The sequence below is a fragment of the Bufo gargarizans genome, chromosome 2, assembly GCF_014858855.1.
Source record: "Bufo gargarizans isolate SCDJY-AF-19 chromosome 2, ASM1485885v1, whole genome shotgun sequence".
Taxonomy (NCBI): domain Eukaryota; kingdom Metazoa; phylum Chordata; class Amphibia; order Anura; family Bufonidae; genus Bufo; species Bufo gargarizans.
This window is the reverse complement of record NC_058081.1, coordinates 323,876,507-323,894,504: the sequence shown is the minus strand read 5'-3', so window position 1 is coordinate 323,894,504 and position 17,998 is coordinate 323,876,507. Positions and strand designations below refer to the sequence as shown.

Genomic DNA, 17,998 nt, shown 5'->3' with positions numbered 1-17,998 from the left:
CCAGAGGGACATTCTAGTTCAGGGCCCTCTTCTTCATCCAGACCCGGGGATATTCAAGCTGTCGGCCTGGATCCTGAGAGCGAGACGTTGAGAAGCAGGGGTCTTTCGGAAAAGGTGATACTTACCCTAAGGACTAGTAGGAAAAAGGTGACTTCCTCCATCTACCTAAAGATCTGGAAGAGATACTGTTCTTGGTTAGGAGTTGAGCGCCCAGACACCTCCTCTCCTCCCATCAATAGGATCTTGGACTTTCTACAGTGCGGCTTGGAATTAGGCCTAAGACCTAGTACTCTGAAAGTCCAAGTTTCTGCTCTCAGCTCTTTCTACGACTGCAGCCTAGCTAATCGCAGATGAATCAGGAGGTTCTTTAGAGCGGTTTCAAGATTGAGACCCTCTCTGAGATCCAGAGCTCCTACTTGGGACCTTAACATCGTCCTAGAAGGCCTAACAAAACCTCCCTTTGTACCATTGTCAGAAATCTCTTTAAAACACCTTTCCCTGAAGACTGCCTTTCTGATTGCAATCACCTCAGCCAGACGTATTGGAGAGATCCAGGCCCTTTCTTGTAGAGAACCCTACCTCCAGATCAGCAAAGATCACATCCGTCTAACTCTCGATCCAGGTTTTCTCCCTAAAGTAGTCCCCTCTTTTCATCGAGAACAGGAGATCTTCCTACCCTCTATCCCTAAATCCGAGTATTCAGGGTCTAGGGATAATTTACATCTCTTAGATGTCAGGGATACAGTTATCCATTACCTGGATTCTACCAAAGATTTTAGGATTGATAACAATCTCCTTATTCAGTCTTCAGGGAAAAATAAGGGAAAGAAATTAGCTAGGTCTTCCATAGCCAGATGGATCAGATCCACCATTGAATGCTGTTACAGGATTCAGAACAAGCCCAGTCCTGATAATGTTAAGGCCCACTCTACTAGGGCCACTGCCTCCTCTTGGGCTGAGAAAGGAGGAGTCTCGCTGGACCAGATCTGTAAAGCCGCAACCTGGTCAAGCGCTAATACCTTTTGTAAAACATTATCGTCTTAATCTTCCGGATTCGAATGAAGCTCTTTTCGGCCGGAGGGTTTTACAGGCGATATCCCCACCCTCTTAGTTATCTGATATATCTCAATGTGGGCCGTCATGGTGGATGAAATGGAAAAACAGCAATTAGACTTACCGGTAATTCCGTTTCCTTGAATCCACCATGACGGCCCATACTATTCCCCTTCCCAAAAAAAAATAAAGTTTATATAATTTATTTATTTATACATACTTAAGATAAATAGGAGTTTAAGGGTATGAGTCAATATCCTTTTACTTTTGTTCCACCTTTTGGGTAATTGTAAAGCACTGAGGAGGTGGAGGGGTGGGGGGTTCTTAAACTCTCTATGTGTTCCTGCCCCTACAGAGGTCAAGGGTCAATCTCAATGTGGGCCGTCATGGTGGATTCAAGGAAACGGAATTACCGGTAAGTATAATTGCGTTTTTTTTTGTTCTTGAAGCCCTTCAGTCTCAGATGCCGTCTGATGGTTATGGGGCTGCAGTCAGCACCAGTAAGGGCCTTAATTTGGGTCGAGGAACATCCAGTGTCTTGATGGACAACCAATTGGATCCTTGACTTTTTTGTTCCATAACCCTCCAGAATCATTTAAGAAATTCCAAATGACTGTCTTACTGCGTCCCACCTCAGCAGCGATGGCGCGCTGTGAGAGACCCTGCTTATGCAGTTCAACAACCCGACCACGTTCAAAAAGGGAGAGTTTTTTTGCCTTTGCCATCACAAAGTGTGACTACCTGACAGAAAATGACAATGAATCCACATCTTTGCACAGATTTGGCCTTTTAAAGACATGTGGTCCTAAACTTTTGATCAGCTGAAAAACAGCCTGTTTCCGTTTGTTCGTTGTTTTCATTAAATTGACTGCTCAAAAAATGTTTTGTCTCTCTCTCATTTCTTCTTGTTGCATGTTGAAGCTCTACTTGGAACCTTGTTAAGATCCAGCCATGCTAAATAGGATTTTTTTTGCCATTTTTCAAGATCTTAAACTTTTGATCGGGGCTGTATAACTTCGGTTTAGGGGCACTAAGGGGACTGGGCATATATAGATATGCATTGGGCAAAGTTAGAGGCATGGCTTAGTATTTAAAAATTACTACGGCTCGCTACGCTTCTATTGTCCCTCTTTGTGATTTTCAAAGGTTGGGAGGTATGGACATCATCCTGCAGGGAAGTCTGTGTATAAACTGACTCTGACTGGGCTCAGGACTGCTCTGATGTTATGGCAGCACAGGCTTCACCTGCGGCCTAGCAGGGCACAATAGGAGATTGCTGTTATGGCACCATTCAAGTAAATATAACGTTGAGGGCATGTATAGCTCCATGACTTTGGCCAAAGGATTAATTTTTAGTTTTTGCCTGGAGTGTTTTTTTTTTTTAATAACCTTCATTATTAACTACACTAAACAAGAGAACGATTGGTTTTGTAAATGTGTTGTTTTTTTTTTTTTTTTCGTATTCAGGTTCTTGAGGCTCATGGATTAAAACCAGTGTCTTTGAAACCAAAAGAGGTAAATGCGTTTTATATAACAAGTATAATAACCATTTACAGTGAAGCCCAACAGAAGTTTCTTTGTATAAACCATGTAAGGTTTTATTAGCATTATGTGAATTGTCTGAGTCAGATGTTTAGCTTTGTATGCCAAAAAAGTTTATAGCCATAGCATGCATCCGTGAGTGTCTTCTGTGCAGATCTACGCAAATGTTTGATGAATTTCCTTCCATTTTTTAAGGCGAACTGTGTACACGTCAACTAAGAATACAGATATATGTTATGAAGGCTCTCAATTCTATTATATATTTTAATTATATAGGTGGTAAATAAATCAAAATTGCTTATTAAACATGTTATATTCTCAGTTTTTAAAAAATTATATTGCTCTGTACTAGTAGACAGTTTTTTGCTGGCAGGTTAAGATGATTATTTGCTCCTTGACAATGTTATAATAAAACGTCCCACACCTACAGTCTGCTTCTAACTGGCATCCATAAGCTCTTACTAATTCCAGACTGAGCAGGTTGCATCTAACCTGTCCTCAATGCAAATACCCTTTATTACTCTGTAACTGTTTATTTGCAGGGTTTAGCTCTTATCAACGGTACGCAGATGATCACATCGCTAGGCTGTGAGGCTGTGGAGAGAGCCAATGCAATTGCCAAGCAAGCAGATATTATTGCTGCTCTCACGTTGGAAGTGCTAAAGGGAACTACAAGAGCCTTTGATTCTGGTTGGTCATTATTGTCCTACTAAATTGAATAGCCAGTTAGGTACAGGCCATTATATTAATGAGCTGTGATTTCTTTCAGATATCCACAGATTGAGACCTCATCCTGGCCAGGTGGAGGTGGCTTTTCGGTTTAGATCACTTCTAGATTCGGATCACCATCCTTCAGAGATAGCTGGTAGTTTAAAATGGACGTTGTATAAGTAATATGTAACATGATGCAACTGTAGAACCAAGGAAATGATATATAATGTATATGTATGAATAATATATATTGTATGTACGGTATATATGTAAATATAAATAGCAGGCAGTGTTTTTTTTGTTTTTTTAAAAAAAATTTAGGTTAATAAGAGGAAAATTCTGATATTGCATAAATGCAATGATGATACTGTCAAAGTAATCTGTATGTCAGGTTCTTTTTTGTGCTTATTTTTACTTTTAGAAAGTCACAGATTTTGTGACAGGGTTCAAGATGCTTATACACTACGCTGCTGCCCTCAGGTAAGTAAATTGACCATATAAGCTAACAATAAGACTAAAGGCCCTATTACACAGGCAGATTTTTGTTAATATGAACACTTGTTAGCAATCATCTTAACTCTCGCTAGTGATCATCTGGTATTGTAATACTGCCGCCGATTACCCGATGAACGAGTGTTTGCTGGGGGCAGATCACGCTGTGTAATGGGCAAACTGCTGCTGGCAAACAATGAGACAGTATAGGGACGAGCGATGCATTAGTGATATCTCGTCCCTATACTGAGGAGGAGATTGCTGCATGTAATAGCAGCTGTCTCTTCCTCTAGCGAGCAGCGATTGATGGGAGGGACCACTTCTGTCCCGACAATCGTCTGCTCTATCTGCCCGTGTAATAGGGCCCTAATACTGAATTGACCAATATGTATGACGATATATAACATTTGGAGGTTGTATCCTTTGATTTATCCTTGTAAGATAAGATGGGCTGCGGTTATTGAGAACAATCCATTAGTTTGTGATAATTGCCTGCTCATTACAGAAGGTGAGGGCTGCATTTACATGCAGCAGTCACTTCCTCTATACAGTGGTCCCTCAAAATACAATATTGATTGGTTCCAGGATGACCATTGTATGTTGAAAACATTGTAAGTTGAGTGATCGGTTCTAAAGCCCCAAAATGTCATCCAAGGTAAGAGAAAATGAAGATTTAAGAAAAATAAGCAGATAACTAAGACAGATAAAACAAGTCCTTACATATAACAGTAAGGAATAGCTTCTAACTAGGATCTAATACAGTTACTTTACCAGAGAAGTGTCCTTCATTGGTTGGATCTGAATCTGGGCCATTGTATGTTGAGTCTGGTTTCAACTTACAATGGGTCAGAAAAGACCATTGTATGTTGAAAATATTGTATCCTGAGGCCATTGTATCTTGAGGGATCACTGTATAGGGATACAGGATTGCTGTGCGATTGCTTGTCCCCATAGAGAATCATTGTTTCTGGGCAGCAGATCAGTTTACACGGCACAAGGTGCTGCCCAGAAACCAGTATTTTAGGTGTTCAAATCGGCGATGCTTTTACCCGATGAACAAGCGTTTACTTGTTTTTCAGGCGATCAGTAGTACACAGGGCAGTTATAGGCAATTAGTTTCTCTAGGTTATGCCATGAATTTTTAAAGCCTATAGTTTCAGTTCTCCCTCAGCTATGGGTTGGATCCAAGCTGCTATGATGATTGTTGACCTTACACAGCACAAATAGAGAAGATTCTGCTCCTCTGTACCAATCTCTGCAGCCTGTTCGCAGCATACCAGGCACAAGACTCTACACTGTTTAGGTGCTGTGCTTCATATTGCAGCTTATTCCCATTCATTTGAATGGGATTGAGCTGTACAATTGCCATGTGATCGACGTGGACGTGACATCACAGGCCAAGGATGAGGCCTCAGCGCTCGACGAGCGCCTCAGCCCACTCCAACCAGTAAATGGTAAAGGTGCTGGCAATTGGTCACCCACAACTACTTAAGGAAAACCTGTTTTAAGCACTACAGTTAAGCATTTTGTTGCTTAAAGGAGTTGTCCAAGTTCTGGGAACCCCTCTAAATAATGTAAAATAACAACGGAATTGATATCGCCACCATTCTCCCCTGCTTCTTCAAGCACAGTGCTCAGGTTCTCCCTGCCGCTGACGTCCACTTCCTGGCTGCAGCAACATCGTTCTGTGCACACTAGTCACTGGCCTCAGCAGAGCCCGGGACATGACTTCTGCAGTTAGGAAAACAAACAGCAGCAGGGAGGACCAGGAGAAAAGGGGTGAACAAGGGGCTGCCAGAGTTTTTATTAAACTGGCACAACCCCTTTTAATTGTTTGCTTTACTTTATTTAACAATCTCATTTCATCTTCTCAGATAGATGACAGGGCCTAATAACGAACTCAGTAAAGTTGTTAGAAGTGATCATGAGTTACTGAACTAAAAAGTCATCGCTTTACAAAATGAAGATAAAATGTTAACTATTTAGAAATACTAAGACGATTTGGTAATTGTGAAAATTGTGTTTCTAGGTTCATGGTGTGGTGAACGATACCATTGACTTTGTTAGAAACATAATTTCAACAGAAATTAACAGTGCTACAGACAATCCTGTATCCTTTTATGTGCTCTGATGCACGAGGAATGATCTTTTGCAGGTTAGGTGTAATTTCCGAATCTTCTGCGTTATTCTTAACGAGAACCTGTCAGCTGCATGGATTAGGCACACTGATTTCAGTAGTTAAGAATGGCTGGTTTTCCTAAACTCTGTCTAATCCTTGCTGCTGCAAGCTGTCAATCAGCAGCAGTGGGAGCATGCATATCATGAATACATTGGACTCTGGACAGTGTTGGCTACATACTGAAGGGTTAAATTGTGAGTTTAGGTAAGCCACACAATAAGCATTAATCGCAGACACACTGAGGAGAAATATATCAAAGTCTGTATGCCACTTTTGAAAAAGTGAGAGGGGCCATGGTCTCCCACATATTTACTATAATTTATGCCAGACACGAAGATAAACCTAAGCCAGTTCATAGCAGGCATATAACTGGCCTGCAAGTTTTATTTAGGATCTTAATTCAGCACACTGCTTATTAACCCCTTCAAATGCCGGAGCCCCATTTTTCACATCTAACATGTATCAGTTTATCTGGTAATAACTTTGGAATGCTTTTACTTATCCAAGCCATTCTGAGAGATTGTTTTCTCGTGACACATCATACTTTATATTAGTGATGAATTTGAGTTGATACATTTTACCTTTTTATGCATAAAAAAAAAAATTTGCTGAAAATTTGGATAAATTAGCTTTTTTCAAAATGAGAATTTCTCTGCTTTTAAGTGATACTACATAAAATAGTTATTACTTAACATTTCCCATATGTATACTTTGTTTGCCTCACTTTGTAAAGGTCATTTTATTTTTTAGGACGTTAGAAAGCTTAGAAGTTTAGAAGCAAATTTTTACATTTTTGTGAATAATCATTTTTATTAATTTTTCGTGAACGGTTTGACAAACATGCTAAAAGTAAGCAGTTTTACATCGAATGCATATAATCAGTTGACAGTGATCTGATTACATAAGATGTCAAGAAGATATGGTCGGGGCGAGCCCCTAACAATGGCGATGAGAGTCTTTCTGAGGGATTATTCTCCCACAGAAGGTAAGTTTCTTATACCGTTAAAAAGTACTTAGGATAAGCAGACAAAAGTAAAAGAAAACCAAGCAGGTGACAACGAACATGTGTCTCAGTCGGCGTTTCCATATCATAGAGGTCAGAAAAAGCATAAGTTACCATCACTGGGTGTAATGTGGGTGTGTTAGCCAAGGGGCCCATGTTGTGTCTCTCTTTTGGGGATCGTTCATAGAGATCAGTAGGGACCTTTCATATCGTGAGGTGGTATTCACTGCAAGTATCACTTCTTGTAAGTGACTTCCAGTGGTGAGTGATTACTAATTTGGCACTTAATAGAATATGGCCTACAAGGTTGCTATAAACTTGGTGGAAATAATGTATGCCCAGAAATAGGAGGGCTAATTCTGGGGAAAGTGTAATTGAGACCAAACTAATTTGGGAGATCAGTGCAAACACTTGCTGCCAATAGCTTTCCAATTTGGGACATGACCAAAGAATCTGATACAAAGTGCCAGTGCATCCACATTCCCTTCAACAACAAGCCGGTACATAAGACTCAACCTGTAAGGTGTAAAGTACCTTCTCAAGAGGGTGTTAACTCCTGATTCATAGTGAGTGACCCATTTAAAGTTAGATGAAGGAAAACTTATAGCTTTGGTCCATTCTTTCTCCGGGTAAGATCTCCCCAGGTCTAATTCCCATGCTAGAATGGGTCTAGACTTGACGAGTATCACTTTATCACCTAATAGGTCATATATATATTTAGTAGTTTGCTTTTTATGTAATAATGGATTGTGGTAAAGTTAATAATGTCAGAGTAAACTTTTGGGGTAGATTTCATGATTGTACCTAAATAATGTTGCACACTCAAGTAGTTGTAGAATTCCCTGTGTGGGATATGAAAAGAGTCATGTATTGACTGAAAAGGAAGAACCAAGTTTTCCTGGATAATTTGGTTAATTGCGTTTACCCCCACCATACAGAGAGATCAAGGCCCTCAATACATCTTTCCAGTATATAAGTTGAGGCATACAGGTTGCCCTGCTCTCCATGGGAACTGTAGAAATGTTGCCATAAAGTTCCAGCGTGAGTCACTGTGAGCAAATTGGCTTCAGGAGGGGTTGGGTTCCACAAGATCTGGATCTCTCAGGGAACTTCTACTAACTGACTCTGATTCAATTTGAATCCATGAGTCCATCCACCATTCCCCGAGGAATGATATGCCTATTTCTCTATAGTAATCTTTAATGGAAGGGAGGCCTAAACCTCCTGCTCCTAGCCTCCGTGTCATCAGATTATATGCTATTCTGGGACGACCCAATTTCCAGAGGTATTTATTCGGGAGGGTTTGTGCTCTCTTAAAGAAGGATTCCAGTACAGGGATGGGAAGAGCCCTTAATAAATAAATAAATATAATATATATATAATTAGTTTGGGTAGGGTCATCATTTGGAACAAGGCTATTCTGCCCACCCAAGATACGTCTTTCATAGCAAAGCTATTAACATCTTGGGCTAAAGTAGAAAGTAATGGTTCATAATTCTGTTTGTAGAGGAGGGTGCTAGGGGTGGTAAGTTTAATTCCCAAGTATGTCAACTCAGAGGTCTGCCAGTCCAGGGGGATATAAAGCTTTAAGCTGTCTCCACTCATTAGGGGGGATGTGGATGGGAAGGGCCTGCGACTTAGCTATATTGACCTTGTAATAGGATAGTGAGCCAAAGTGGGAGATTGTCATCAATGCTTTTTCAAGGGATTGGGGTTGGGTTTGAAAGGCTAAGGCTACTTGCACACTTGCGGCAGGACGGATCCGACAGGTTGTTCACCATGTCGGATCCGTCCTGCGGCTATTTCGCAATGCTGCCGGACCGCCGCTCCGTCCCCATTGACTATAATTGGGACGGGGGCCTTTAGTCCGGCGTCCTTTCGCCCTGCTGCGCCGGAGCTCCGCCCCCGTCCCCATTATAGTCAATGGGGACGGAGCGGCGGTCTGGCGAAATAGCCGCAGGACGGATCCGACATGGTGAACAGCCTGTCGGATCCGTCCTGCCGCAAGTGTGAAAGTAGCCTAAGTATAATATCAACTGCATACAGTGATATAGTGTGAGTGGCGGAGCCGACAGTAAATGCACTTATTCCAACAGTGTTCCTTATATGTTTTGCTAAGGGCTCCAGGACTAAAATTAACAACAGGGGTGACAGCGGGCAGCCTTGGCGTGTGGCACTCCATTCACAAATACTTTTGTGGTCGAAGTAGAGTACAAGCTGGATATAGCACTTAGACTAGGGCCCTGAAAGCCCATCACTGCAAGGAGCGAGAAGGCAAACAGACAATGTAGGCGGTTGAACGCCTTTTCGGCATCCAGGGTCACCGCCAAGAGAGGGGAACGGTGCAATTCTGCATAATTAAATCAGTACCCCAAGGGTCTTGTCTGAAGCTAAGCGCCCTTTAACAAAACCTGTCTGGTCAGCATTAATAATCAATGGAAGGATAGGGGATAATCTAGAGGCAATTAATTTAGCGAATATCTTAATGTCCGAATTCAGTAGGGAAATAGGCCTAAAATTTTGAGGGGCATTGCTAGGTTTGCCCGATTTTAGGGAGTATGATAATTGGGGCCTTTAGCATGTCTGTGGGGAAAGGGGTGCCCGTCATGCACTGTTGACATACATGCAATAGATGAGGAGTTAATGTAGAGTGGAATTGTTTATATATCACAGCAAGAAAGGATTCAAATGATTCAGCCGAATCACGTTACAAATTGATGTCCGGACGCCGCATACGCCACTTCTGGTGCTGTGGAACGCACCATGGAGTGCATAAGGTGACTGTAAGCGAACTGGAAGTTACAATGAAGCGCGATTAATGCGCATGACAAAGTCCAGTAATGCGGTGCCAGATATGCAGGGAAGGGGGCGCCTAGCTAATTCATAGGTTTGACGCTGCATAATGTACACAGTGCCTTTTTAGAAGCCTGAATTCACTGAGGGATGTGTAGATTAGAAATAGAGAATTTTTATAGTCATACATTGCTAATATAGATTATAATAATATACCCTCATGGATTCAGAAGGGGTATAATATTTAAATACTTTGGGCTAAGATAAGGCGAATCGATAAATATCGCCTTTTTAGACATGATGCTTTTCGCATCGATGAGACCAGTCACGGGTCAATCATCACAGTGACTGAGGGTAAGTGAATGAATGTGAGTCTTTCGTTTAAACCACCAGGTGACTGGGAGCGGAAACGGTAGATCCACTCCGTCTCCTTCTGGAGGATAATGAACACTATAATGGAGATTTAAAATCTATCTCCTTTGCGGCCATTGAAACGGTCCCCCCCTCTCCGAGAAAAGGTGACTGGGATAGGAAAATCCTCCAGAAGGAGACGAAGTGGATCTATCGTTTCCGCTCCCAGTCACCTGGTGGTTTAAACGAAAGACTCGCATTCACTTGTTTCATTTAATTGAAAAATTGGCATACAATGATGTCTCTCCTGGTAAATCTCATGGTCGGCAAAGGCTTACCCCCAGTCACTGTGATTGACCCGTGACTGGTCTCATCGATGCGAAAAGCATCATGTCTAAAAAGGCGATATGTGCCTCTTACCAGGAAAGAATAAAGGACCTTAACATGTATAGCTTGGAAGAAAGACGAGACAGAGGGGATATGATAGAAACTTTTAAATACATAAAGGGAATCAACAAGATAAAAGAGGAGAGAATATTTAAAAGAAGAAAAACTACCACAAGAGGACATAGTTTTAAATTAGAGGGGCAAAGGTCTAAAAGTAATATCAGGAAGTATTACTTTACTGAGAGAGTAGTGGATGCATGGAATAGCCTTCCTGCAGAAGTGGTAGCTGCAAATACAGTGGAGGAGTTTAAGCATGCATGGGATAGGCATAAGGCCATCCTTCATATAAGATAGGGCCAGGGGCTATCCATAGTATTTAGTATATTGGGCAGACTAGATGGGCCAAATGGTTCTTATCTGCCGACACAGTCTAGGTTTCTATGTTATTTATTCGCCTTATCTTAGCCCAAAGTATATAAATATTATACCCCTTCTGAATCCATGAGGGTATATTGGTATTATAATCTATATTAGCAATGTTTGACTATAAAAATTCTCTATTTCTAATCTACACATCCCTCAGTGAATTCAGGCTTCTAAAAAGGCACTGTGTACACTTATGCAGCGTCAAACCTATGAATTAGCTAGGCGCCCCCTTCCCTGCATATCTAGCATCGCATTACTGGACTTTGTCATGCGCATTAATCGAGCCTCATTGTAACCTCTGATTCGCTTACAGTCACCTTATGCACTCCACTGGTGCGTTCTACAGCACCGGAAGTAGCAGGGGTGGCATGCGGACACGTGATGCGTTCCACTGGTGCGTTTCATGGCACCGGAAGTGGCGTATGCGGCGTCCGGACATCAATTTGGAAGCTAGAAAAACAGACTACAAATAGGTATAGATAAGCCTGACAGCTCCCCAGCTGGAACATCACTTAATCATATTCTTGGCAGAATGTAAGTAAGCACCTTTTATGGATTTCTCTACACCTGGTATCCTTATCTCTGGTACAGTTCATGTGACATTTAACTTTGATCTTTTTAGGCCATAATTATTCCAGCCAAGATTGATGTTTCCCAATATCAGAACGGGGAGCTAAGTATACAGTCGTGGCCAAAAGTTTGGAGAATGACACAAATATTAGTTTTTACAAAGTTTTGCTGCTAAACTGCTTTTAGACCTTTGTCTCAGTTGTTTCTGTGATGTAGTGAAATATAATTACACGCACTTCATACGTTTCAAAGGCTTTTATCGACAATTACATGACATTTATGCAAAGTGTATTTGTATTTGCAGTGTTGGCCTTCTTTTTCAGGACCTCTGCAATTCGACTGGACATGCTCTCAATCAACTTCTGGGCCAATTCCTGACTGATAGCAACCCATTCTTTCATAATCACTTCTTGGAGTTTGTCAGAATTAGTGGGTTTTTGTTTGTCCACCCGCCTCTTGAGGATTGACCACAAGTTCTCAATGGGATTAAGATTTGGGGAGTTTCAAGGCCATGGACCCAAAATGTCAACGCTTTGGTCCCCGAGCCACTTAGTTATCTCTTTTGCCTTATGGCACGGTGCTCCATCATGCTGGAAAATGCATTGTTCTTCACCAAACTGTTGTTGGATTGTTGGAAGAAGTTGCTGTTGGAGGGTGTTTTGGTACCATTCTTTATTCATGGCTGTGTTTTGGGGCAAAATTGTGAGTGAGCCCACTCCCTTGGATGAGAAGCAACCCCACACATGAATGGTCTCAGGATGCTTTACTGTTGGTATGACACAGAACTGATGGTAGCGCTCACCTTTTCTTCTCCGGACAAGCCTTTTTCCTGATGCCCCAAACAATCGGAAAGAGGTTTCATCGGGGAATATGACTTTGCCCCAGTCCTCAGCAGTCCATTCACCATATTTTCTGCAGAAGATCAATCTGTCCCTGATGGGTTTTTTTGGAGAGAAGTGGCTTCTTTGCTGCCCTTCTTGACACCAGGCCATCTTCCAAAAGTCTTCGCCTCACTGTTCGTGCAGATGCGCTCACACCTGCCTTCTGCCATTCCTGAGAAAGCTCTGCACTGGTGGCACTCCGATCCCGCAGCTGAATCCTCTTTAGGAGACAATCCTGGCGCTTGCTGGACTTTCTTGGACGCCCTGAAGCCTTCTTAACAAGAATTGAACCTCTTTTCTTGAAGTTCTTGTAAATTCTTTTTTTATTATTATTTTGCAAGTTTAAGATTACATGAGAGTAAAGTCACCCTCAGTAAATAATGCTAATCACATCATTCTGAAAAGTGGGGAAAAAGAAGAAACTAAGGTGAGTGGTGGGACAGTGGAAGGATGGAGAAAGGGAGAGGAGGGGAAAAGTAGGGAAAGAAGGAATGAGGAGTAAGTACCAGTCAGTAACCCGATAATTAACACTCATATTTCGGAAAGATCATTAAACAAAACAGAATACTGAAAATATTGAAAACATAAGTAATGTTCCATTGCAAGTTACAATGCATGGTGCCAAAAAACAAAAAAATAGGATAAAAAAAAATTAACTAATTGTGGTTAAAGTTCAGACAGTTGGAGTGCTTTAGCTGGAGTTAGAAAATCGGTCCATTTGCTCCAAATGTTCTCAAATCTTGAGGGCTTGAGTAGAATACGCCATCTCCTTCTTTCAAAACCTTGAATTTTCTGCAACTCAGTGAGCCATTCTCGTATTGTGGGTGGATCAGTTTGTAACCACTTCCTTGGAATCAATATCTTAGCGATGCTAAGGAAGTATGAGCATAACTCTGATTTCACAGATGATTGATGGACATCATGTAAGTTAAACAACACTAGATTAATGGAAAGCTTGATTTTAACCCCAAATACTTCATTGATGATGTTATTAAGCTCTTTCCAGAAGGGTGAGATTCGGGGGCAGTTAAACCATATATGAGTATAATCTCCAATCCCAGCTCCACAGCGCCAACATAGATTAGAAATGTTTTGATCTATTCTATTTAATAAGACTGGAGTCTTATACCATCTAGAAGTTAATTTAAATTGCATCTCTTGGTATGCAAAAGACTTTAGACTTGAAAACGCATTATTGATCAAACCTTGAGTTTGTGATTCATTTAAGGGAGTTTTTAATTCGGTAGACCACTTATCTATATAGATCGGTTTGTCTTTTGGATTGTTAATAAATCTGTACCACTTAGATAGTAAGTGGGTTAGTGGAGTTCTACTGTGGAGGTGCTGAGTTACCCAATTACTTTCTTCAAACAAACTATCATCAAGATTGTAGCTGGACAGTATTTTATCCAGTATCTGATATTGCTTTTCTGGAATGAAAGTATTGTCGATAATGTTTCCCAGGCCCAAGCGAGAAATGATTTTATCTCCTTCCCATACTGAGCTTATCGGGGTTTCTGATAAGTTCCTATTACGTCTTAGTGTGTTGTGCCAAAAAAACCATTTATTAGGTATAAAACCTATAAGAGGGGTATCCGAGCTAATAGAAGGCATAAATTTCAAGGATTTATTAACGGAGTGCCATTTTCTGATAGAGAATTTGGTAAGGGGATTTTTAATATTTCTGAGATTATGAGAATAAATTGGAGATTCCCAAAGGAATGAGTAAAGCGTAGTTTCAGAAGATTCATATTCCAGCTCGACCCACGGTTTCTGTGGGGGATTAACTGCCCATTCCATTAGTCTTGATAGAATTGAGGCCTTGTAATAACTTTCAAGGTCCGGAAGGCCAGTGCCACCGTTACTTTTGCTCCTAATCATGGTTTTATATGCTAATCGATTATGTTTATTATGCCAAACGAATTTAGTCAGTTCTTTTTTGACCGCATAAAAAAACTTCTTAGGAAGCTCAATTGGGAGACAGGCGAATAAATAAAGAAATTTAGGGAGAATGCTCATTTTAATCAGATTTATTTTCCCAAACCAGGAGAGGAGCAATGGTTCCCAGACTTTTAATTGGTTTTTAACAAATTTCAGGAGTGGGGCATAATTGTGTTTGTATAAATCTGAGGATTGTAGACAGATATTAATACCCAAATATTTAAAATAGTTATCAGCTGGTTTGAGTTCGCTAGTTGATTTGGTTTTTTCCCAAACTTCTTTGCTAAGTGATACATTGAACATTTCTGATTTATTGAGGTTGATTTTAAAACCTGATACTACATTAAAGGAGTCAAATTCTGAAATTAATTGGGGGAGTGAAGTTAAGGGGTCGGTAAGGGCGAATAACGTATCATCAGCATATGCCGCAATTTTATATTCTTTTCGTCTGGTGCATAGACCACTAATTTGGGAATTATTCCTAATTTTAATTAAGAAGGGCTCCAAGGACAAAACAAAAAGAAGGGGTGATAGTGGACAGCCTTGTCGCGTACCATTCCGAATATCAAATGAGTCTGAGAGTTCACCGTTGATTTTAACTTTAGCCGTGGGGGTGGTATATAGGGCCATAATTTTAGTTATAAATGGACTGGGGAAATTAAATTTCTCAAGGACTGCTTTGAGATAAGGCCAACTTAACCTATCAAAGGCCTTTTCTGCATCGGAGGCGACCAGTAAGAGTGGGATCTTCTTGATGTGTGCATATTGGATCATTTGTAATACTTTGATAGTATTATCCTTAGCTTCTCTTTTGGGAATAAACCCCGCTTGGTCATCTCCGATCAGAAAGCACATAAGATCCCGAAGCCTCAACGCCAAAAGTTTAGCGAAGAGTTTCAGATCGTTATTCAAAAGAGAAATTGGTCTGTAGTTCAAGCATTGAGAATTGTCCTTACCCTCTTTAGGGATTACCGTAATATGTGCAGCTAATGATTCAGTCCTGAAAGGAACATCCGAAGATATCTTATTGAAATAGTTCATCAGGTGTGGGGCTAGAATATCTTTGAACTTTTTGTAGTAAGTAGCTGAGAACCCATCTGGGCCAGGACTCTTACCGCTTGGTAGACTATTGATAGCATTTTTGATTTCCTGAACGGTAAAGGGGGCATTTAGAGATTCTATTTGGTCTCGGGACAGTTTGGGTACATCAATATTGTGAAGGTAGTTCTCAATGTTAAAATTTTGGACCCCATTCTCTTTTTGTGTTGATTGAAGGTTATACAATTTGCTATAGAATTCTTGGAACGCCCTCGCTATGTCTTTAGTATGACTGACCTCTTTGTCATCGGCTGTTTTAATGTATGGAATATTTTTGGCAGAGATATCTTTTTGGGCCAATTTTGCAAGATCCTTGCCACATTTATTGGCATATAGATAGTGACGAAAGTTAGCCATATATAGATATCTCTGAAATTTCGAATCCAGTATTTCTTTAACTTTTAATCTATGTTGGGACAATTCTAATTCCGCTTTTTTGCATAAAGAAGCTTTATGTAACTTCTCCAGTTTTTTAATCTTGTATAAAGTATCCTCTAGATCTTTATTTTGGGCTCTTTTTTCTTTGGCACCTATTTGCATAAGAATGCCCCTAATGACGGGTTTATGAGCTTCCCAAACCAAGGGGTTGCACTCACTACCCTCCAGGTTTTCTTTAAAGTAATAGTTCAGATGGGTGCTAATAAGGTCTATGTTGTCCTTTTTTGCTAATAAGCTTTCGTTCAGTATCCAAGTGAAGGGTTTAGCCTTGGGTAAACTAAATTGGAACCGGGCATGGAGGGGAGCATGGTCAGAGAGGAGCCTAGAACCATAATCTGACTGTAAAACATTTTCTAACTCTCTCTGTGTTGTAAATATATAATCAATCCTAGAGTACGAATTGTGTACGCTAGAGAAGTATGAGAATTCTTTTTCAGTTGGATGCATGGCTCTCCAGACGTCAACCAAATGAGACTCATGCAGGAGGTTTTTAATTGCCTTAAGTTTTTTATAGGAAATGTAAGATTTGCCTCTAGATGTATCTATGCCTGGCTCAAGGGCTATGTTAAAATCTCCACCGAGAACCAAAGTTCCCTCCATGAACGGACCCAGCCTGCCCAATACAAATTTAACGAATGCTACCTGTTTATCATTTGGCGCGTAGACATTCGCAAAAGTAAACATCTGCATACCAATTTTACCTTTGAGAAAAATGAATCTGCCCTCAGGGTCAATAAATATATCCGATCTAATGAAGGGAAGGTTTTTGCTTATAAGTATAGCTACTCCTTTCCGTCTCTGAGAGGGGGTGCAGGCATTGTACCATTGATTGTAAAAACTATGTTTAGTTATAGGGGTGGAATTCTTTTTAAAATGTGTCTCCTGAATAAATAATAAATCAACTTTTTGTTTTTTGAAAATTTGAAGTATCTGGCCCCTTTTAGTGGGAACATTTAAACCGTTAGCATTGTAGGTTGCACATTTAAAATCGACCATTACTTGTTAAAAGAGTATAATGAACCTTCTTCATAGTCTGACTGGTGGGGTTATGTAAGAACAACATTGATAACAAACGGTACGCCTCTTTAACAGAGAAAAGTACCAAAGGGATGAAGAATAACAGCGTCTGATCCATAGGTGAAAAAGGATAACCTCCTGGATCAGAGTTTAGAACACTCATCAAGATGGAAATGGATGGGTGTTTCTGTAGGGGGGGGAAATAACTATGTTAATTAATAATTAACACAACTTAACAAGTTACAACATGTGAAGTGAGACTAGGGAGTGATCAAAACTGATCAAAACCTAGTGTGGAGGAGGAAGACTTCTGCTTACATCAACAGGAGCCAATGACCATGACAGATAAGATATCAAGCGTTAAATAACGCAATTGTGTCAAGTGATACACATACTGAGGTAAAGACACACATTATGAAAAAAAAAATATAACAATAAGATAAAGTAAATTAAAAGAAAAAGCTTATTAAAGGATATATAACTTATTCATCCTGGTGTGAAACCTCTTTGGAATTTGCGTGGAGCCCTTGGGAAGGGAGAGTCTTGGGGATCGCTCCTTCTTTGTTTCGGGGTAGTAGTGGTTTCCCACTTGTTTTCCTTAGGTAAGCTGGGAGCAGATTCAATAAGTCCCTCATTAAGCCATTCTGGTATGTCAATATCTCCTAGGTTCAGTTTCCGAATGGCTGATGAAAGGTCCTCCGGTGTTTTGATAATATAGGGTCTGCTGTTGTAGGTGGCTAAAAGGCCGAATGGATATAGCCACCTATATTTAATATTCCTGTCTCTAAGGGCTCTGGTGAATGGAGCAAGCTGCCTCCTTTTGTCAAGCGTGAATTTAGAAATGTCCTGGAAGATAGCTATCTCTCCACCTTCGTATTCAATTTTTTTTGCTATTCGGGCTTTTTTCAAGATCTCTTCTTTCAGGCTGAAACTTAGAAGATAACATAGGATGTCTCTGGGTATGTCAGTGGTCGCATTCCTTGGCCTAAAGACCCTATGAGCCCTTTCAATGCCTAAGTCTTGTGAGTCTTCTTTCCCTAAAAGTTCTGAGAATAATGTATTCAGTACTGAGGAAATATCCTTATCTTCTACCGACTCAGGCATTCCTTTAATTCT

General features: G+C 40.6%; 1 protein-coding gene across 1 annotated transcript in view; it reads left to right on the top strand.

The window, feature by feature from the left end:
- HAL (histidine ammonia-lyase) overlaps positions 1–17,998 on the top strand; it is a 75,932-nt gene that overhangs the window by 24,569 nt on the left and 33,365 nt on the right. Inside the window, exons 10-14 of the mRNA XM_044277242.1 lie at positions 2,521–2,568; positions 3,138–3,285; positions 3,365–3,460; positions 3,728–3,786; positions 5,828–5,908. Coding sequence (XP_044133177.1) covers positions 2,521–2,568; positions 3,138–3,285; positions 3,365–3,460; positions 3,728–3,786; positions 5,828–5,908 — 432 coding nt within the window. The remainder of the gene's footprint in view (positions 1–2,520; positions 2,569–3,137; positions 3,286–3,364; positions 3,461–3,727; positions 3,787–5,827; positions 5,909–17,998) is intronic.